General features: G+C 34.8%; 1 protein-coding gene across 4 annotated transcripts in view; it reads right to left on the minus strand.

Moving 5' to 3' along the window:
• Positions 1–24,044, minus strand: part of Dmtn (transmembrane and coiled-coil domain 2 protein Dmtn) — a 140,989-nt gene that overhangs the window by 37,319 nt on the left and 79,626 nt on the right. For all 4 annotated transcript variants that reach the window (XM_074186690.1, XM_074186689.1, XM_074186688.1 and 1 more), the window contains exon 3: positions 203–503. In XM_074186690.1, coding sequence (XP_074042791.1) covers positions 203–503 — 301 coding nt within the window. The remainder of the gene's footprint in view (positions 1–202; positions 504–24,044) is intronic.

A 24,044-nucleotide genomic window follows, 5' to 3' on the forward strand; every position in this document is an offset into this window, starting at 1 on the left:
ACGTCAAATTCCGTTTCAAAACCAACTTCACGCTAGTTTTGAATCATCATGAATACGTTTCAAATCATAGTTGATGTGACGTCATCGTTTCAACGCCAGAACGAATGTATTAAAATAACAGACGAATACGTTTTGAATACATGAGCGCCAGAAAACTCCTCATATTATGTTATATTTGATTTGGAAAATTTTCTCAACTCACCGTCTCTTAGCTTTTGTTCTGTTCTGATAAGGTCCTTGACTCTAACGATCTTATTTGTTAAGTGTTCGATAATGGCGTTAGTTTTAGGGTCGACACTGTCAGTGTCGTCGTCGGCTTTCAAATCTGAGCTACCGTTGGATAAAAACGAAGACGGATATTCTGACGGATCGAATTCAATATTGACGCTATCATCCAGGATTGAGACTAGATTCAAATCTTCGGGATCTACGGTACGATTCAAACTGGAGGTGGGGGATCGGTGTTTAGAAGATTTCTGTGAGTGTGCCGTGCCATCTTGACTCTGTAACAAATATAAAATATAATATTGAAGTGTCTACAACATTCCACAGTTTGCTAGATATGCTTTTATTTCATTGTTAAATGACATTTTTCGGTATTTTTCTTTTGTTACGATAAAAAAAACTCTATACTTTTCATTTGAATTGTAGTTGGAGTTTCATCCATTCAAGGTAATATAGATCATGAAAAAGTCAAAATTTATTATTACTATATCGAGCCCTTCTGGTTTAGCATGAAACGTTTGTTTATTAAAGTCACAAAATTTATATCTTGAACATGCCTTACCACAAATTGAATCTACAGTGCATTTCTTTAATGTCCCCCACCTTTTATTTTTTGAACGAGCTAACTTAAAAAATTGGAATTTGGGATAATGAAATTTATGGATACTTTATTTTGAAGTGAAATTGACAGATGAAACTTTCAAGATGGCGACTGGGCGCCATCTGGAAAAAAAATTAATGGAAAGCGGGTCTTGTGACACATTATTTTGAAGCTCCTGACGAATACTTCACAACCCTAGAATATGGAAAAAATCATAGAGGCACAGTTGAAGGTTGATGATTGGTTCAACTGTAACAGGCTTCGCTTAAATGACTCAAAAACTGACTATATTGTTTTCTCTCTTAGAAATCATGACATGGAGTTGAAGTCAAACGTGAAATTTCTAGGAGTAATGCTTGACTCATCTTTAACATGGAAATCTCATGTTGATTATTTAGCGAAAAAACTATGCAGGATAACTTATCTCCTAAAAAACTTGGCCAAAATTGTTAGCAATAATGTACTATTAAAGGCTTACTATGCTTTATTTCAGTCACTAGTTCTGTATGCATTTCTCTGTTGGGGTCACTCGGCATATACTGAAAGAATTTTTGGCATCCAGAGACGAGCTATTCGCTATATGCTCTCTTACTTATAGACAGGATATTAGAGAAAAATTTATAAAATTTGGTATCTTAACTATACCGTCACTATACATTTATGAAAGCATTAAGTTTATAAAAGTCAATATAAAAACTTATGACTATGTATCCACTACTCATTTACATAATACCCGACAAAAAAATAATTTAGTTCTACAGTATCATAGGTTGTCTAAAATCAGAAATTATAAAAATTATTATGGTCCAATATTCTTCAACAAAATTCCTGAAGCTATACGCTGTACCCCAACTAGAAGTTTCCTACAAATAATAAAAAACTACTTATCAAAAAAGCGTATTATAGCATTGAAGAATTCCTGTCTGATGATGTGGTCTCTTCTTTGCCGATGTTGCAGTGACACACAGGTAGAGCATAAATATTTTAAAACTATCTTTAAGTTCAAACCTTTTATATTATGTGGATGTAATTATAACCATAACTTACCTATTTTACTAGTATATTCCCACCTGACTTGTGTAAACATGAAGAGTGTAAAGCATCAATAAAATTTCTTTCTTTCTTTCTATGAAGTCAATATCTTCACCTACTACAAAATGACGGAACATTTAATAATTTCCTGAAGACAAACATATTAATATCGATATTTCTAGAAATATTCCTTTTTATCTGCCATATGGCAATTCCAACAACCCGATAAGGTTTGTTAAGTTATTTTTTGTTTATAAAAACAACAAAAAATGTCAGTACGGCAATGAACATCATTGTTCAGTTAGAATATTCTCATTTAATTTTCGGTTTTACTAGTAGAAAGGAATCACGTCAACAATCTCTAAAATGATTAATTCTCGTCCATTGGAAGAAAAAATTGAAGCGATTTTCATTTACGGTGCGACGCGTAACATTCACAAGACCGAAAGGATTTTCAATGAACGTTTTCCGAATCGACATATTTGTAGAAAATATTTGAGGGAACTTGTATCCACATTCACAACTACCGGTAGTGTACATAACAAAAAGCCTCCAGGTCATCCGTCCATTCCAGAAGAACAGCAAGTGCAAATAATTGGTGAGATGGTAGTAAATCCTGAACAGTCTACTTATTCCGTCGCGAATGTTTGTGAGGTGTCTCCTTCTACTGTGTGGAGACTTTTGAAAAGGAATAGATATCATCCATACAAAATTCAAATGGTACACCAATTAACTGAAGATGACCCTGATCGAAGAACATAATTCTGCGTAATCATGACGGAAACCATTGCAAGACATCCTACCTATCTCCACAATATTTGTTTAAGTGACGAATGTACATTTTTTTTAAACGGCAATATTTTCCGGGAAAACACATACCCAATATCCAGAAAAAATTAACGTTTGGGTAGGAATATTGGGAAACCATATTGTAGAACCTCTATTTATTGATCAAAATTTAACAGGAGAGCTGTATTTGAATATGCTGGAAACTACTGTTGACCCTCTCATCACTGAAATCGTCGAAGCGAATCCTAATGATTTCGATATGGATATTGTATTCCAACAAGATGTAGCACCACCACATTACTCCAGACAAGTAAGAAACTGTTTGGATACTACTTTTCCTGGTCATTGGATAAGCCGTCGAGGTCCTACAGAATGACCAGCCCGCTCGCCAGATTTGACACCTTTGGACTTTTTTATGGGGCTATTTGAAACAAAAGGTGTACGAAACTGAACCTGCTTCAATATTGGATATACGACAGAGAATAATAAATATTTTTAGAAATATTGACGTTACTGTGTTCAAAAATGTTCGACGTGAAATATCGGATAGGCTATTTATATGTCAAGAAGTTCAAGGCAACCATTTCGAGCATCTTCTGAACTGACCTCATATTATGTAGTTAAATGTCAATGTATTCATTATGCCAAATTTCAATTTTTTGAGTTGACCCGTTCAAAAAATAAAAAGGGGAATATTGAAGAAATGCACTGTATACTAATATTATAAATGTGAAACTATATGAGGATGGATAAATGTATGTAATTTTGGTCCTAATGTAACGATAAGTATTAAGTCGGAAAAATTATTGCTTCCTGATGTTGGGGCCACACTAACGAGAAATGCCATTAATTATCGCGATAATGGACGTTAACCGTAGATGTAGCCACGACTTTAAACGCGATAATTTGACAACGGCAGTAACATTGCCGTTTGGCATTAGACGAAGTCTCAAGTGGCGGTACATTTAAGAGATTAACGCGAGAATTAATGCGGTAAAGCGGCCACACTACGTCAGTGTCACTGTCAACGTCCATCTTCCAAGTAAAATTAACGCCGTTTTTATCGCCAATCATGAACATTCACGTTGACCGTATTAAGTGTAGCGAGTTAAAAATTATGGCGATAATAATCGCGATGGGCATTAACGTTAGCCGCTAGTGTGGCCCCAGTTTTAGGCCTATCTTGGCGTGCTCTGCCTATACCGTTGGAGTTACATGAATATAATGTACCGTTAGATTGTTTATCTTAAATAGATCTATCTAAATAAAAGTCCGCCATAGCATTTATCTACCTCTTATGTGGTAGCCACTATATGCAAAATACTAAGCCACAAATACAATTGCACTTGATACATTTTTTACAATGAAAATTTTAGATTATCTGTGGCATTCTTAAAAAAATTGATACAATTGTTGTTTCAAGTATTCAAAATAGATAAACTTTGTCTTCAATACTAAGTAATTTGAACGAATCTTCAAACGATAAGATTAACTTGTCGCAACGCAGTAAGCCATTACGCATCGCGTCTACTGTAAGACGAAGGGGGAAATGCCCGGGAGTAGAGAGTCTAAGCAATGAAGCGCCATCGCCGAGAACGCGACCCGTACGCGGGCAGACGCGTGAGAGCAGACGTCATTGACGGTTGTAATAGTTTATAGGTAATCCTTTATAGGTAACATAATTCGATTCTCCAAGCTATTCATTACTTAGTGCAGTTGGCATATTTTTTTAGTTACTGTATTTTAAAAGTAAAAATATAAATTACTAGCTGTTGCCCGCTCTTATAGTAACGTACAGCCGAAGCTACTGAACCTAGAATCTCAAAATATGCAGGTAGGTTCTTTGTATAGCGTAAATAAGCATCAAGGGGGGAATAATAGGAGTTCAAAGATTGTATTGAATTTCGTCGGTTTAGAAGTTGGAAACCTGAAGTTTTGGGTTAATAAAAAAAATTTAACTATTTGTTTAAAACGGTATGTCACGAAATTTAATGTGACAAACCGAATTCTATGCGGGCGAAGCCGCAGGCAACAACTAGTATTACTAAAATTTGAGAAAAAACACCTGGTATCGACCTCGAAATATGAATGAATAAACCAATAATAAAACTTCTTACTTTGGAAGATATGGGAGAAATAAACTATTGTATTTTGCTGGAGCTTCGTAACGGCTTCAAATTAGGGAATATAAAAATCCATTCACAGGATGAAATCAATAACAGCTCATTTTTCTCGAACACCGATTCATAATTTTTTATGGTATGGTTGAACAACGCAGAGCCCAAGAACAAATCATTCACGGTCCAATGGCAAACAATGATATTTCCAACTGCCGTAGATCTTACCAGTAGTACTGGGCTGAATTACGCATGCAAGGACACGCAAGCATGGACAACGCCCTTACGAAGACACCCCAGGGTGGTTTGTTGCAGAGCCAGACTTCGACATCGACCGTTTTCATCGTTGGTGCAGCTTTAATTTTCAATTTTTATTTGAAAGTAGTTGTTACGAAAGGGCTGTTTCTAGTTTGTGTCTGAAAGTTACTTCTTTGCATGATATACAAATCTTTGTAAAGAGTTTATTTTGAAATTAGTTACTTCTTCCTTTCTTTGGAAATCTTTCTTTCCCAAAAATCATAATATCGCCAATACCATGAAACAAGTCATTAGCTTCTTCAGCTAATATACATTGGGTAGAAAAACAATACCAAACATGCCATTAATTATTTGGGATGATTATTTAAATTATTCAAGTGAAATATTAGAAATAGGGTGATCCACTGGCTAATAAATGAAGTAAATATAGCCGAATTTCTTCCGCACTACCTGCAGATTATATTAATAGATTAGTCTAGTTCACATGTACTTTTTTTGTAACATTTTTCAGCCCTGTCCAAAAATTACGACCAAGGTGTCATTCGATTCGTATTTTTGACTAGAAAGTTCAAGGAAAGGTCCGAAAAAAAAATAAAAAAAAATTTGCAATGTATTTTTTACAAAATTATAATTTTCAATTGTCGATAAAAAAATAAGAAAATAACAATTTTTTTTATTTTCGCAACGGTAATCTATTTTTGGAGTTATTGATTAACAAATTTATAATTAACGTTAAAATTGGGATAAAATTTTTTGGCTGCGGATTATTGTTTATTGATGTATTCCAATATACATGAATTTTTTCATTCCTTAATATTTATATTTAATATGTTTAAATATTTTTTTTTGTTTTTATGTCAGAGAGACGAAAGGTGCGCGGAAGCCAGACTACCCGCTTTTGGCTCTATTTTCAGGGCTCTGTAAAAATTACGCAAATTCATTGATCTTTTCAAATCTTTTTTCAAATTTTCAAAATTCTGAAAATTATCCGAGATATTAAGAAAAACCTAAGCACCATTTTTTTTCACTTGATTGTTTATAACTTTTGTAATTTTTATCGGCGCGTTTTCGGACCTTTCCTTAAACTTTCTAGGCAAAAATATGAATCGAATGACACCTTGGTCGTAATTTTTGGACAGGGCTGAAAAATGTCACCAAAAAGAGCTAAATCGAGTACATGTGAACCGAACTAGATTAGGTAAATGACATTCTAACGGCAGCAACGGTTTTTTTGAGTGACCCAGTAGCAACATTTCCTTTCTGATAACGCGAATATTACAATACTCATGAAATGTTAACTTAATATAGGTAAACGAATCAATTATATTACACTCCTTAAAATTCTTAACAACGGTATTAACTTGAAACCTCCTGAATGAATGGATTTAGTTTTTAAAAACCATCTATCCGATATATGTATTAACGAGACTCCAAGGATTTTTAACAATTCAGCCATTTATTTTTAATCTGAAATATCATGCACGTTTGTAATTGAAAACTTCATGCCAACAATTTAAAGCACTTAATAAGTCAAGGTAATCAGACTATACAAATGTTCGTGGAAAAACGATTGAAATTAGCTACATTAGCGCATAGATACAGTATTCTCATTGTTCATAACAAGTCTTTAAACAGTGAGAATGAAAAATAAAAAATTATAGCCTTTATGCTATGATTTGGATTATCTAACTTGTCAATAGGAAAAACGTCTTGTGCTTAAACTTTTTTTGAAAGAATTTTGTTAACTGTAATTTGCTTGATGGTATTAAGCGATTTGAAACGTTTTTCCTATTGATAATTTATGCAATTTATCAAATTGTTCCATTGGAAGACTTTCAAAATGTGTGAAACATTTTTTTACGTAATTGAAGCGCCTTAAAGACTTTTCAGCAACTAAGCCAGCGTACGGCAGTATGATATGATAAATCATTTTCTTCAATCTGTTGAATAAACTCGCGGAATTGTCGGTGATTCAGCTCAGTGGATCTGATGAAGTTAACAACTGATATGACTGGCTTTAGAACCTCAGACATATCCAAACATTTTCCGCACAAGGACTGTTGATGAATGATACAATGTAAGACTAATGGTTTTGAACCACCATCATTTTCTACAGCCTTTGACACAAGTGCAACCACTCCTTTATTTTTACCATACATATTTTTGCCTCCATCAGTTGTTATAGATTTCAAATTCCTCAATCGAAGGTTCTTTTTATTAATGGCATTTTCAACTCCCTTAAAAATATCTGCCCCAGTTGTCGTGCCGTGAATACTAGCAATATCAAGAAGTTCTTCATACACTTCATAGCTTTTATCTACTCCTCGAATGAAAATCAACACCTGAGCAATATCTGACACATCCGTTGACTCATCCAATGCTAGAGAAAACCACTCATGATGTCCATTTTTGTCAGAAAGTTGAGATGATATATTTTCTGCGATGTCTTACACCCTCCGAGCCACGGTGTTTGCTGACAAACTGACACTTTTAAATAAATTTACCTTTTCGGGGTATATTTCTTCGGCTACTGCAATCAAGCATTCTTTTATCATTTCTCCATCGGTGAATGGTTTGCCACGTTTTCCTATTTCAAGGGTCACACAAAAGCTGGCGCGAGTTGCAGACTCTTGTTCAGTATTCGCTTTGGTAAAAAAGATTGTTGCGATTTGAGTTCGCGTTTCAAAGCTTCAAATTTTTCCTTCCGCTAACTTCCTGTATACCTTATACTTTCGATTCTTAGTGTCGTTTAATGTTACAGTCTTTGAGAACAGCTATGGTTTTATTACAAATTAAACATAGCGCCTTATTACTGGACTCAATCACAAAATACTGAAAGTTTCATTTTTCATGGAACGTTCTGCATTCACTGTCGATTTTTCGCTTCTTTTCGGACTAACTCGCAGTTGCGCCGCTAGCCTTTTTATATGCAATTATTACTGCCATCTCGAGGTGATCGGAATACACTAGCTAGAACCAGAACTTTCTCGAACCAACGCGGTAATTCCAAATATTCAATTACGCCTAATGCCACCTAGCGGGTAGCTGAAAAAGATAGTACATAGTACCACTACTCGCCACTAGATGTCGTTAAGTGTCACAATACACAATAATAATTGAAATGCAAAAAAGCGTAAGTTTGCTTATGTCACGCACTTTGCGACTATCCTAGTCTAGAAATATAGTAAAGGGCAGAAATTGGCCCTTGGAACGAACTGAAAAAATCATTATGGCCCGAAGGCTTCAAAGTTTGGAGACCCCTGAGTTAGATAATCAAAATTATAGAGCTTTAACATATTTTGGACAAAAAACAGAAAGAGTGGCTTCATTTTTGATTAAACGCGATATTAAAATTGCATAGAGAACAGGTAATACGTTGGGAAAGTTAGTAAAAAATAATAAAGACAAAATATCCAAATTCGAGAAATCGGGAGTATATGAATTAAAGTGTAGAACATGCCCTAAAGTATATATTGGTCAAACTGGCAGCACATTTAGGAATCATATCCTGGAATTGGAATATGAGCTATGATAATAGGAAAACAAGTTCAACATATTCAAATTATCTTTCAGAAGAAAATCATATATTCAATGAAGATTTCGAAATTTCACACATAGAAAATTAAGGTTTAAAGCTATCATTTGGAAGCAATGGAAATAATAAAACCTAAAAATTCCTAAAAATTGACGACACCACCAAACATTAAAGCGAATTTCCACCAAACAGACTCGCTTGCGACTAGTTTCGTTTTCAAAAACAGTTTAGAAAACACAATTTTCCAAACAGATGGGTCGCGTGTTTTGTTGTGAAAAGTTTTCTGTCATTTTCACTACACGAACAGTGTAGTATTTTAGGTTTTTCAAACCTCAATCTGCGGAAAAATTCCTACTGAGCTGAATTTTGGGATACACCTTCGTTATGGCGTTTTAATGAAGATGTGAAAAATCGACATTGATATCGTGCCGGCTAAAAAAGTTATAAGGGTCAAAAGGTCACGAAAATCAGTTTTTCGCGAATATCTCGCGACCTATGGTTCGGAGGTCAATAAAGGTCATTATTTCTCACACGATTATCTACAAAAAATGTCTCTTGCATTTTTCTGTGAAGTCAACCGTTTTCGGAGTAGAGCGCTAAGAAAACGAGTAGAATGCGCTCACAAAGGGTATTGTATACCGTATACATACAGCGTGACTCACGGTCGATGGTAGGTTAGACGTTTCTGGAAAACGCAAAGCATGATTTTTCTGAAAATTTCACCCCTCACATTTCCTTACCTGTTCTATCGATTTGAAATATTTTCAGCATTGCGGCGTTGCCACTTCCATCAAAAAGTCCTAGCAACTTAATTTTTTTAAATGGAACACCCCGTATATTAATACATTTTTGGAATCGCTCTGGTATTTTAATACTTTTTTGTTAATAATGTCCTATACCTATATCTATCTGTTTTCGAAATAAAAAATAAATTGTGTTAAATATGGTCCAAAACGTAGCCTTAATTGAAATTAAGTACATTCATGAAAAGTTGATATTTTGATGATAGTTTGGACAAACTCGAAATAGTCAAATAACACCAAGAAACTGACTCCATATCATACAGGGCGTGCTAAAATTACTATTATTTCAAGATGTTATATCATGTCCCTATACCTAAATCGCCTATACCTCAATAAAGTCGCTTCTTCTCGAAACATTATTTTTTTTTAGAATTTGGATTTAGGTAGTAGTGGAATTATCAAGCTTATAGCAGTTCGGTTACTTTTATAAGTAATTTACAAAGAGTTATCGACGGTGTTTCGAATCATCTTACAAAATGAATGCAAATATCGATTATTCAAACGAAGTTCTTATGAAATTATTTATTATACACATGAACAAAGTGATCAAATCATTGTCAGAATGTGTAAAAAATTCAACCAAATGTATTCTGAATTAACACCAATAAACGATAGGAAGTTTGTAAGGTTACAAAATAATTTCCTTAACTATGGCTCAAAGTTTCCAGGGAACAACTGTACCAAAAATCAGTCATTTCTAGGTAAAAAGTAAGATTCTGTGGGCTAAAACATGTGAAAGTACAGACAATAACAGAATAGGATGATTCAAAATAACAAAATTGTAAACAAAATATCACATTTTCACAATAAATGCTGAAAATGTTGTCTATTACATTCTTAACACTTTAAAATGTTTTTTTGTGCGCGACTTGTGGTTGCTTTTTCAATTTCCTGGGGATCCAGATCTTCAATACTCCGCACTATTCGCCGTCGCAATTCTTCTTTGGTAGGCACTGGAGTACTGTATACCCTTTCTTTTAAAACACCCCATAAAAAAGTCAAGTGGCGTGAGATCGGGTGATCTCGGTGGCCAATCCCACGGCCCTAAACGCCTAAACCAACGATCGTCGAAGAGTTCGTCAAGTTTCCTGGAAACTTCCTGGGTGGAATGAGCTGGCGCTCCGTCCAGTTGAAACCACGAATTCCTATATTCCTCTAAAGGCATATTTTCAAGAAAATCGGTTACAGTCGTCCTTAATATTTGGAGAAATCTCTCTGCATTCAGTGTGTCTTCATAAATAAAAAAGCTAATTTTATTGTTCTTCAGAATACAGAAAACATTCAGGTCAAATTTTTCTTGAAAACTCATTTCTTTTGTAACATGAGGATTATGATCAGCCTAAAAATGTTTATTCCTTCTATTGAAAATACCATCCCTCGTAAATTTTGATTCGTCGCTCCAAATTATTTTTGACAAAAATTTCCGATCTTCCTGTGTATGAATCAAAAGGTTTTCACAAAAATGCATTCTCCGTTCGAAGTCTTCTGCTTTTAGAGCTTGAACTTTGGTAAATTCATACGGATGCACTCCGTGATTTTTCAAAATTCGTTGTACTGAAGCATGTGATACACCTAAATTTTTTTCTGCACTGCGAATGGAAGCTTCTGGATATGCATAAAAATATGCCAAAACGTTAACAGTATTGTCCTCATTTGAAGTAACAGGTTTTGGTAATGTTGAAGGCGCTTTTAACATGGAGCCATAGTTGAGGAAATTATTTTGTAATCTTACAAACTTCCTCTCGTTCATTGGTGTTAATTCAGGATACATTTGGTTGAATTTTCTACAAGTTCTGTCAATGATTTGATCACACTGTCCGTGTATAATAAATGATTTTATAAGAACTTCGTTTGAATAATCAATATTTGCATTCATTTTTAGCGATTTTTTGAAACAACGTCAATAACCATTTATCAATTACTTATAAAAGTCACCAAACTGTCATAAGCTTGATATTTCCACGGCTACCTAGAAATCAAATTCTTTAAAAATTATTTTTTGTACAACTGTTATTAAAAATCTCTTTGATAGAAACACTTCAATCAGAACACCTACCAAAAATCATTTAGAAAAGTTCACACATGCAGTTCGTGCTATTGGTAATATTAAATTCCTGTGAAGTTATTGACGATGACGAAGTACTATTCAGTCCAACTGTAGAAAGTCCTTCATGACTAACCAATCATCCTCCTTAAAATAACGTGAGTTGGCGTATGTAGTTGTAACATATGCCTTGTATTCCAAAGATCGTGTGTTCCATTCCCATGGATCCTATAATTTTTTTTATTATCAGCAGTAACGTTATACAAAAAAATTTGTATGATACATTTGTTAAAAGTGATTTTATTTTGCTCGTGAGTTTGCTCCACTTGCTGACGCTCGTTTTGCAATAATCCCCACTCACAAAATAAAATGCCACTTTCAACACTTGTAGGTAAAACGTGAATAACTATTTTTCCACAAAAACGGCTTTATTAAGAAAACTTGACGATTTAGGTATATGGTCATGTATATCATCTTGAAGCATTTTTCACCATCTTTCAATTTATCGAGTAATATACAGGGGGTTTCATTTGTGAAAATGAACTTTCGACTACTTTTATGCACAATGGAAATAATAGTAATTTTAGCACTCCCTGTATGATATGGAGTCGATTTCTTGGTGTTACTTGAATATTTCGAGTTTGTCCAAACTATCTTTAAAATATCAACTTTTCATGAATTGAGAGTACTGATGTACTTAATTTCAATTGAGGCTATGTTTTGGACCATATTTAGCACAATTTATTTTTTATTTCGAAAACAGATACAGATAGGTATAGGACATTATTAACAAAAAATTATTAAAATACTAGAGCGATTCCAAAAATGTATTAATATACGGGGTGTTCCATTAAAAAAAATATAATTGCTACGACTTTTTGATAGAAGTGGCAACGCCGCAATGCCAAAAATATTTTAGATCGATAGAACAGGTAAGGAAATGTGAGAGGTGAAATTTTCAGAAAAATCATGCTTTGCGTTTTCCAGAAACGTCTAACCTACCATCGACCGTGAGTCACGCTGTATAAGGCATCAACTCTATTGCTTTTTATCAATGTATTCAAGTTTTATTTCTTTCTTAGTTTGTGATAATGCAAGATACATAAATGGTGGTGGATTTCTTATGCATCGTGTTGTAGGGCAAAAAAAATGATACATTCAATATTATTATAAACAAATATATCAATTATTTATCAAACAATTTTGGTCAAAATACTGTTGTCATTTTTGGTTACTCAGATACCAGTAAAAATATCAAAGCGATGGAACAACTAAGACGAACCGCAGCCGTTTCTACATCTTGTGAAGTGCACTTCAATGAATCGATGGAAGTTCCTATCAGTCAAGAAAAACTTTTATCTAATCGATTTAACAAAAAAATTAATTGAAATGCTCATTGAGAATTTCGAAAAAGTTGGTATTTCTTCAAGACAATCACGTGATGATGCTGACGTCTTAAAAGTTGAAACAGCAATTGAAAAATCAATAAATAATACTACAATTATCGTTGGCGAAGACATAGATCTATTGGTAGTTCTCATAGCACGCACACAAATACTTGATCAACCTACATCCATTTTTTTTTAAGAAACCAGGAAAAAAACAATGTTGAAACAAAAATATACTCGACTGAGAGCCTCAACAAGTATCCACACTGCAAGAAAAATATTCTGTTTCTACATGCTATGACTGGATGTGATACAACTTCAACACTTTTTGGGAAAGGAAAAATCAAAGTAATGAAAATGTTTGAAAAAAGACTCGATTTACACAATTCTGCAGAAATATTCCCACAAGAAAATTGCGCTAGAGATGCCCTTGTCAATGCTGGAATACATTTTCTACTAGCAATGTGCGGTGCTCCAAAATCAGAAAACTCAATTGACAATTACAGATACTGCAGCTTTGCTAAACAAACAAGACAAAGCACAGCTGTGAAATTTCAATTATTACCACCCACTTCTTCATCAGCTTAACAGCATATTTATCGAGTCTATTATCAAATACAAACCTGGCTAGGAAAAGAAATTGATCCAGAACAGTGAGTTGAAAAATAATATATTACAACCAATAACAACTTTATTGCCACCAGCACCCGATGATCTACTAAACACAATCTTTTGTAATTGTACAAAAGGTTGTGGCAGCAAATGTGGATGTACAAAAATTGAATTGAGATGTTCTAAAGCTTGTGGACATTGTCGTGGTCATCCATGCTTAAACGCAGAGTCCACTAGTGAAGAAAATGATGAAGATGTTGATTTAACACGTTAAATACCAGGTGTACCAAAAATGGTACACATCTTACCTGTGTGCCCGTATATGGTCACAAGCAATAGCTATTTTCAATCAGTTGTGTACAATTCGTAGTCACGCTTTCTATTGAAATAAATGCATATTTCATATACTAAAGTTCATGACAAAAGATTGGCAATATAGTTCAACTATCGGTTTGTAGATGGTAGTATCATTCAACTCTTCCGACCGCCTCTGCTCAATTGTCATAACTACGTTTCGTTTTACATCTTATGATCAGTCTTACCACTAATATTGTAATGATCGGCCACGTCTCTGAAAGTAAAATGGTAAATAAAGCATTAACCGATAAAGAGCTGGAAGATATTGTGGAAAATATGAGCAATATCGAATCGGACTCGGACAGCGACGACTCTGTAGCTGATCCAAACTATGATAATTCTGGTTTATCGGAAAGTACGGATAGTGAATTTGAAACTGGCATAGTTGCAAAAAGACGAAGATTAAACGACTGTGTCCAGGCAAACGCAAATATAGGGACTGTAAACGTCACTTCGGATAGCGAAGTAAATTTATCCGAAAACGGCGAAGGTAGTTCACATGAGAGCGATGACAACAGAAAACTAGGTGGAGGGGAATCACATGAAGTTCGAGTAATCTGGAATTATTGTTCAGGTAATATAGAACAAACAAGCTATCTTAGGATTCAATAAAGTATTTTTCTTTAGGAAATTTAAAAGACTTTACATTCAGTGACAACTCAGGATTCTCTGCAGCGTTTTTTGCTAAAAGGAGTGGAGATGAACCTTTAGATTTTTATAAGCTTTTTTTGGCTGATATTTTACCCATATTGGTTCAAGAAACGAACCGATACGCGGAACAAAAAATTATAAATGACATAACAAATGAAATTATTCAAAAACATTCATTGATAACTAAATGGCATATTGGAATGCTAATCTGGATGGGATTGAACAAGAAGCCTACGTTGAAAGACTATTTTTCACGAAATATATTGTATAAAAATAAAGTAGGAGTATACATTGGCATGTCCAGAACACGATTTGAAGTACTTTTATCCAATTTGCATATCTCAGATAACGAAACGACGGATCCTACCAATCGGTTATGCAAGATTCAAGCATTAGTAGATGGTCTGATTGCTAACTTTCAAGCAGCATGTACTCCCAATAAGGAAGTGTGTATTGATGAGACAATGATTCCTTTTAGAAGTCGGCTTAGTTTCCGACAATATATTCCGGGTAAGAAACACAAATACGGGGTGAAACTTTTCAAACTGTGTTTGGAAAAAGGTTATACGTACAACTTGAAAATATATACTGGTAAGGAGAACAACCCAAACGTACAGCCAGTTGCCAGTCGCGTAGTTCTCGAACTTATGGGACCTCTCTTAGATCAAGGACGTCTTCTATGTACGGACAACTTTTATACTAGCGTTAGCCTCGCACATGATCTTCTGGATAGGAAGACGCACCTTCTTGGGACTCTGAGAAAAAATAGAAAGTTCAGTCCCAAACCAGTTACGGATGCAAAACTTGGAAAAGGCGCCATGATGGCACTTGAAAGTAATACCCACGTAATAGTAGGAAAATGGAAAGACAAAAGAGACGTCTTATTTTGACAACTGAAGCAGTTCCAGAAGTGACAGAAGTGCAAACCAAAAAAGGTGTTGTAAAAAAGCCATCTACAATTGTGAAGTATAACAGTATCAAGTCATTTATAGATGTTTCAGACCAAAAGGCTTCCTACTCGACTACTGTACGACGCGGAATAAAATGGTACAGGAAGGCTGCCATAGAACTACTAACAAACACAACAGTGGTGAATGCTCATAAAGTATATCAATCTATTTCTAATAAAAGTATCAACATAACGAAGTTCAGGGAGGAGATTACAAACAAAAATTTTTATGATAGACATACTGTAATCAATATTCCAACTAATGAGGCTTCCAACAATCACAAATTGATAGAGATAGAATCAAGGGGAAGATGTACCAACTGCTACAAAGTTTACAGTGCAAGAAATGGTAGAGGATACGCAATGGCAAAAACTCCAAGATCGAAAATGGGTTGCCAAGTGTGTGAATACAAATTTTTATGTATGAAGTGCTTTTTTGGCACTCACAACTGCACTGTACGTAAATAAGAAGCGTGATCAAATGTGGTACACACAGTTTGAAGTGACTCTGTCCTAATTTTTTATACAGAAACTTTATGTACCATATGTGGACACCCTCAAAAATTCATTTTTTTTTGAAAAAAAATGTTAATTTTGACCTAGGTATGCTTAAATGGAATAAAGTATATTTTTTGAGAAAAAAAAAGTGTCAGTTTCTGCAAGTCATTCAGCCCCAGAATGAGCAGTAGTCAAAGTGTTAAATACAGCAATAAGTCCACTCGATGTTTTGTCAGCAACTTTTGATGAAGTAGAAATTGAGGATATCGATATGTACAAATAAAAAATTATTGAGCATAAAATAAAAAAAACCTTTTATTACAGTTCATGGATTATGCCTACGGGAAAAACCATGTAAAAAAATGCGCCTTTCATTCTACCTCAAAGGTGGTGCGAAAACGAGTGCATCATCATAATGTAGTCGCTTTCTCAGCGCTCTAGTCCGAAAACGGTTGACTTTACAGAAAAATGCAAGAGACAGTTTTTTGTAGATAATCAATCGTAAGAGGAATAATTTTTATAATGACCTTTATTGACCTCCGAGCCATAGGCCGCGAGATATTCCCGAAAAACTCATTTTCGTGACCTTTTGACCCTTATAACTTTTTTAGCCGTCACGATATCAATGTCGATTTTTCACATATTGATTGAAACACCATAATCTGTTTAACAAAAAAATCTGTTTAAAATCTGTTTTTCCGTTAATCAGCTGTCGCCCCCATACGAACGACAACTCTCAGAAGTTCAGAAACTTGTGCGAGCTGAGGACTAACGAGGTCTTACCTGTTAACGTGTGATTCCTAACACGGTTGCAGAATCATTCCAGTTTCAACCAGATAAATCCTCTCGAGAAAAATATCTGGTCGAGGCGGGAATCGAACCCACGGCCTTCCGATCGTGAGTCGGGCGCACTACCACCGTGGACAATTCCACAACATAATTCAGCTCAGTAGGAATTTTTCCGCATATAAAACCTCAAATGACTGGACTAATGTTTTTATAATGTTTTTTTTTATAATCGAATCTTTCGAGCGAAAATAACGAAAAAAAAAACACGATACTAGATGAGATCATTGTTAAGAAGACGAATAGATTATAGAACTGATAAAATTATGGCATATTTGATAAATGCTTTTCTAAGAATGTCCAATCACAAATTTCAGAACTTGTTATTAAATGTACTGGGATCAAAATTTTTCAAACAGATTACAAATTACATACAGTGTGTCTCACTTCTCATAGAAACACCCCCGTATCTTACGTAATGTTCGAGGTAGAACGATGAAACTGCTCAAAATGCTCCTACCACCTGAATGGGGTTGACCAAAGTGATATACACTGTCCGCCACTCGCGATGGAACACCCCATTTTTACGGTAAAACATATTAGAGGGCAAAATAGGCTCAAAATTCCTTCAGATTCGTTATCAGGACTACCGACTTACTACGATTGCACTTTTTTCCTGAAAAAATTTCAGTCCCGAAAAATCCGAATTTGTTGCACTTCTCATGGAAACACCCCCGTATCTTCCGTAATAATCGAAGTGGATTTTTTTTTGTTTTGACATCAAAACATGAACAAAATTGTTTAAGAGAAACTTGATTTTTGTTTTCACATAAAGAATTTATTTTTTATTTTGTTTTCAGGAAAGTTATTCCTTCTCAATAAGAGAGAAAATGGTAATTTTGTAAGAGGAACGGAAACATGTAATCAGTGAGGTTTTAGGATGATTAATGTTAGTTCACATTCTCATTTTCATTTTCCCATTATTTACAAAAAAACAAGGATATTTTGTGGCGAAAAATGTTATGTAGTTCAAAATTCTTTCGAAGTACTACTTTCAAAATCACATTTTCAATTAAAAAACAAAACAATCAATTTCAAATGATTCAACTGTTGACAATTTTATGTTTTCGTGCCTTCTATGAAATTTTCTACCAATCGAACACATTTTTCTATGCGCCTTCTATTATTTCCTCCAACTCTTCTCAGTTCTCTAGGTGTGATTTCTCTACACGCTTATATAATTATTGCACGGAGATATTCCTTATTTGTTGGCCTATCCTTATGAAATTTATTTTTCAAGTTTCCCCATAAATAAAAATACAGTGGAGTTAAATCTGGGGACTGTGGTGGCCATACTACGAGAGGGCTATTGGGTCCTATCCATTTCATAGGTAGATTCCTATTCAACCAAAGCCTTGTTATGCCACTATTGTGAACTGGTGAACCATCTAACTGAAAAATCATGCTGTGTCTCACATCCACAGTTAGTTCTTCTAACACATCGGAAAATGCATTTTCGAGAAAATCAACGAATAGTCCGTTTAAATTTTGATCGAAAAAAATTGGCCCGATAATATTTTCGTTCAGGATACCACACCACACATTAACTTTCTGAGATATTTGGTATCTACAATTCACCACCCAATTTGGATTTTGTTCAGCCCTAAACCTCATGTTCTGGGAAGATACAACACCATTCGTGGTAAAGGTAGCCTCATCACTGTATAAGATATACTTTAAAAAATTCGTGTCATTGAGATAATTTCCCTGCATCCATAAACAACACTCCATACGGCGGATTTCGTCTCCTTCGTGCAAAGTATGTAAAAATTTGGGTTTGAACACATGCATGTTATGCCTCTTTAAACACCTCCATATTTCACTGCGGCTCATATTGAGTTGAAGCGATAAGTTTCTCAAACTAATTCTAGGATCAGCTTGATGAGCCGCCAATATCGTATCATCATCAATATGATGTTTTACAATTTTTCTGTCCTTTGTTACTTGGCCGGTGCTCACGAATAGATTAGATATTTTATGTACAGTTCCAGGGTGTACAGCTACCTCTAGCGGGTGTCTTCTATTGAATTCAGCGGCCGCTTCACGATAAGACCTCACCCCTTCACCAACAAATAAAACAATTTCAATTTTTGCTTGAAGTGACAGACGTGCCATGTTGAACTTTGTCAATCAAAATGAGCTGATACCAGTTAAAATGGGAACTTCAGAAATATTAAAATATGAACAGGAACTCACGAACAGAAAACAACTGGAACACAGGAACAATAAATACAATGGGAACAAAAACACGGCAGAAACAACAGGAACAACGGTGATTCAAAGAACAACAATACTAGAAAGAACAAATGCAATGAAAACTGGTCTGGAGGTTAATACAACAAGATCTTTCAACAATATTGTCAGGTTGACAGTAAATATCAATGAGCAACTGTTTTCCATGGTGATTTCAAGGCACCGCATGATTCAATGAAACTGATGTAATTCAATCACTTCAAATGATTTCAGACAACAATTCAGCAAGTTAATGAAATAATCTCGATTCTACCTGTTCACCGAGTGCGATTTTTTTTCTTTAAAAATTAACAGTTGTTTCGGTGTTGCAATGAGTATGAAGATTAATTTTGTTTCGGATGGTAAAATATTTCCTCAATATTTTGATAAAGGACCTCGCACATTTCTCATGAGAAATGGCTTGCCTTGAATTTTGCCGAAATTTTGATATGTTGTAGTTCTTGATGTGCTGATTGAAAGTATGCACAGCCAAAGCTCAGAATTGTAGTTTTCGAGATGTGAACCTTTGAATATAGATTTTTTCCATTTTTTGCAGTTTTTGATCATCAATCGAGAGCTCTCACTTCTGGTTGGGATAGAATTTGGATGTTCAGCAACCAGAATTAGTTTTACGAATAATCTTCTTCAGTTATAATAGATGCCGCCATCGATAATTTTTCATACACTGCTTCACGCTGTCTCAATAATCTGAGAATGTGGTGCTGTGACATTATCCTCAGATAGGCTCAAAATGGATGATAGCATCTTTCATACCCGAGAGTACTCTCCAGATAGAATGAAGGGGTTCAGGTATTGGAAGCGAACTATTTTGCGCCGTAATATGTTTTACCGTAAAAATGGGGTGTTCCATCGCGAGTGGCGGACAGTGTATATCACTTTGGCCAACCCCATTCAGATGGTAGGTGCATTTGTTTCATCGTTCCACCTCGAAATGTTTTCAGGAAAAAAGTGTATTCGCAGTAAGTTAGTAGTCCTGATCACGAATCTGAAGGAATTTTGAGCCTATTTTGCCCCTAATATGTTTTACCGTAAAAATGGAGTGTTCCATCGAGAGTGGCGAACAGTGTATATCACTTTGGCCAACCCCATTCAGGTGGTAGGTGCATTTTGAGCATTTCCATCAGTCCTGAGAGTTTCATCGTTCCACCTCGATTATTACGGAAGATGCGGGGGTGTTTCCATAAGAAGTGAGACAAATTCGGATTTTTCAGGACTGAATTTTTTTCAGGAAAAAAAGTATATTCGTAGTAAGTTGGTAGTTCTTATCACGAATCTGAAGGAATTTTGAGCCTATTTTGCCTCCTAATATGTTTTACCGTAAAAATGGGGTGTTCCATCGTGAGTGGCGGACAGTGTATATCACTTTGGTCAACCCCATTCAGGTAGTAGGTACATTTTGAGCATTTCCATCAGTCCTGAGAGTTTCATCGTTCTACCTCGAATAATACGGAAGGTACGGGGGTGTTTCCATGAGAAGTGAGACACACTGTATATGTTATATCTGAATAGTTGCACCGACAAAACACCGAAACCTTTTGATCTTTCCGCCTGCCAACGGGATATTTCTTTGTTGACACAAACAGTCGCCCGCGACAAAAAGTTTTCAAAATGTTCTTCATTTTGACAACTCAAGTTTCTGTTTTGTCGATATCGACACAGTTGCAGTTTTGTTGTGGTTTTGCCTGTTTAGTGGAAATCCGCCTTTATAGATTTCTTCACCAATCTCAATGCGACCTACAAAACTAAATGAATTATTTAGATAATTAATGATGCATCATATCTAACGTTTCAAGTAGTCAGTCGTTTAACATATTCCACTACTGGAAAAGACGAATCGATATGTTTCAAATTATTCATTTGGAACGTCAATATAATTTCACTAGATTGGTAGGTAGAGTATGTTGGTGATACGCTTCGGAGTGATCCACGTTTGTTAATATTCTATTTGTGACAAGAATATAGGGCGTACCGAAACTAATTGACCTATTAAAAACAGGACAGTATAAAATCAATCAATCAAAATGTACTTTATTGTCGAAGATGAAATCTCATTGACAAAGTGTTACTATTCTAAGAAATATAAGATACACAACTTAAAAGATATTGTCGAAGATAAAATATTATTGTCAAAGTGTTATTATTTTAAAGAATATATATTATGTTATACAAATTGAAAGTAAAATTTGAACATTTGGTGATTTCAGCATTTTGGGGTGCAAAAGTAGTCAGAAAGTAATAATATACAGGGTGTTCCTTAAACACATGCTAATATTTAAGGAGGTAATTCTTAGACCCATTTTAAGAAAAAAACTTCCTATGGACGTATGTCCTAAACGCCTTAACTTTTGAGATACAGGGTGGCAAAGTTTTCAAAAATAATCAGTTTTTTAATAATAACTGAGATAATTTTGTAGACATCTTTGGCATATTTGGTACATATGTTCCATGCCTCAAGGGGCATTTTCTGATGTACACAAATTTGTATTTTTTCAAACAGTGGCATCCCTACGGGTTTCGCATTGAATATTTTTGGGGAAAAAGTATTACGCCAATGCTTTCTTTTCAAAATAAAATCATTTTTAAAATCCTCATTTATTTTTGAGAAAATTTGATCTCCTGGTATTTCTTTGTCCGACGCATGATTTTCACTCAAAAAAATAAAAATCGACAGAAAGCAAATTAAGAAATTAGATTAATTCTAAAATGAATGAGAATCTGAAAATTGCTTCATAACGCATTACCAATTCCCTAATAATATTTGAAAACATAATTTGCAAAAAAATAAATTTTTCACAAAAACGAGTTTTATTTTATTTTGTGACAGTAAGTCTAAACGAATAGCACAAATTTGATAATTAGTAATAATACCAAAACTGATTATAAAAATTGTTGGAAGTGGCCACCTGCACTTAGTATGCATGCTTCCGCCCTTCTACGCATGGAATTACGCACCTGTTCAAATATTCCCGGCGTATTTCGTATAGTTTCACACGTGGCAAATATTCGCTCTCTTAAATCTTCTAAAGTATTAACAGGAGTTTTATACACTAGAGTTTTAAGGTGACCCCATAAAAAAAATCTAAACTGTTGAGATCGGGGGATCTTGCTGGCCATTGCTGAGGTCCTCCGCGACCTATCCAACGATTAGGATAAACTGTATTTGAATGGTTTCGGACAATTACACTGAAATGACCAGGGGCGCCATCGTGCCTGTACCATATTCGATTCCTTAACGCAAGTGGTACATCTTCCAATAACCCAGGTAAATCTTCTTCGAGAAAGTGTAAATAAGAACGACCATCAAGGCGTCCTGGTAGAAAAAATGGGCCTATTAGATGATCACCTATAATTCCTGCCCATACATTAACCGAAAATTGGTGTTGGAAATGGGTTTCGGTTATTGCATGGGGATTTTCTTCAGCCCACACATGATTGTTATGGAAATTTTGAATGACATTCCGAGAAAAATTTGCTTCGTCTGTGAACAAAATTTGTGTCTCAAACTGCGGATTTAGTGCAATACTGTGTAGATACCACTTACTGAAGTTCACACGCTGTGGAAAATCTCTGGGGAGTAATGCCTGCACTTTTGAAATATGGTATGGGTATAACAAAAAAATCAACCAAAATACGCCAAACAATTTGATGACAAATATCCAGAGTTCTAGCGATCTTCCTCGTACTCGTCTCAGAATGTTCCTCAATTTCTTGCAGCACGGCTTCCTCAATTTCAGGAGTTCTTACTACACGAGGTCTACCTTCCGGAGTCCCTTCCTTGAAACTACCAGTTTCCCCAAGTCGACGATGAATATTTGAAAAGGTTCGGCTGTCTGGTAAGGCACGATTAGGATATCTTTCCTGATAAATGCGCCTGGCTTCTGTTGCATTACCATCGGCAAGGCCATATATGTAATGCATTTGCGCCATTTCCGCATTCGTATAATTTACCATATTTACTGATATTCAGAAAAACAGCGGACTACCAAAATAACTTCAATAACACTTCAAAGTCAATCAAAACGCGCTGTGACAGTTTTTAACACCAACACCTTACTTTAAACCAACATCAATATTAGCTACTGACGTTTGTACATACAGAGAATTCGTTTTTTATTGCTATGGTGGGTACGCTGTTTTTTCTGCTTTTAATCTTTAAAAGAAATCACATATCGACAAACTCCATATTTCCAAGAGGTGCAGTAAATAAATTCTGCTACACGTCATTTATTCCAGGATAACTATATGTTTTCAAAAATTATTAAGCGATGCTGCGTTATGACGTAATTTTAATTGAGAACAGTGCATCTGACAACAAACAAATACCTTTTAGATCCTCAATTATTTTGCAACAAATCTGATTTCTTAGTTTGCTTTCAGTCGATGCACGATACCGCATCAGATTTTTAAGGAATTTATCCTTAAGTAAAGCGATTTTTAATTTTTTGAGCGAAAACCATGCGTCGGACAAAGAAAACCCAACTGATCAAATGTGCTCAAAAATGTATGGAGAATTTAAAAATAATTTTTAATTCAAGATAAAGCAGTGGCGTAGTATTTTTTCCGCCAAAAATATACATTTCAAAACTCGTACGTACGCCACTGGCAGAGAAAATTAAGAAAATTGTACATCAGAAAATGCGCCTTGAGGCATGGAACATATGTACCAAATATGCCAAAGATGTCTACAAAATTATCTCAGTTATTATTAAAAAACTAATTTTTTTTTGAAAACTTTGCCACCCTGTATCTCAAAAGTTAAGGCGTTTAGGACATACGTCCATAGGACGTTTTTTCCTTAAAATGGGTTTAAGAATTACCTCCTTGAATATTAGCATGTGTTTAAGGAACACCCTGTATATGCGACATTTCGAAATAAATAATAATAATAATGAATATTCTCATGCAACACAAAAATGTAAGTATGAGAATATAAAAACTATAAAGCATAAAAATATAAAAGTGAATGCATGGAAAATAATAGTAAGTATCAACTTTGTAAACATTTTTAACTATACAGTTCAGAGCTAAATGTAAACATCAAATAAAAAATCAAAAAAGTCAAATAGTTTAAATTCCAGCAGGTACT

Source organism: Leptinotarsa decemlineata, unplaced genomic scaffold, assembly GCF_025532065.1.
Source record: "Leptinotarsa decemlineata unplaced genomic scaffold, Ldec_3_MD MMD2_P_RNA_scaffold_4, whole genome shotgun sequence".
NCBI lineage: Eukaryota > Metazoa > Arthropoda > Insecta > Coleoptera > Chrysomelidae > Leptinotarsa > Leptinotarsa decemlineata.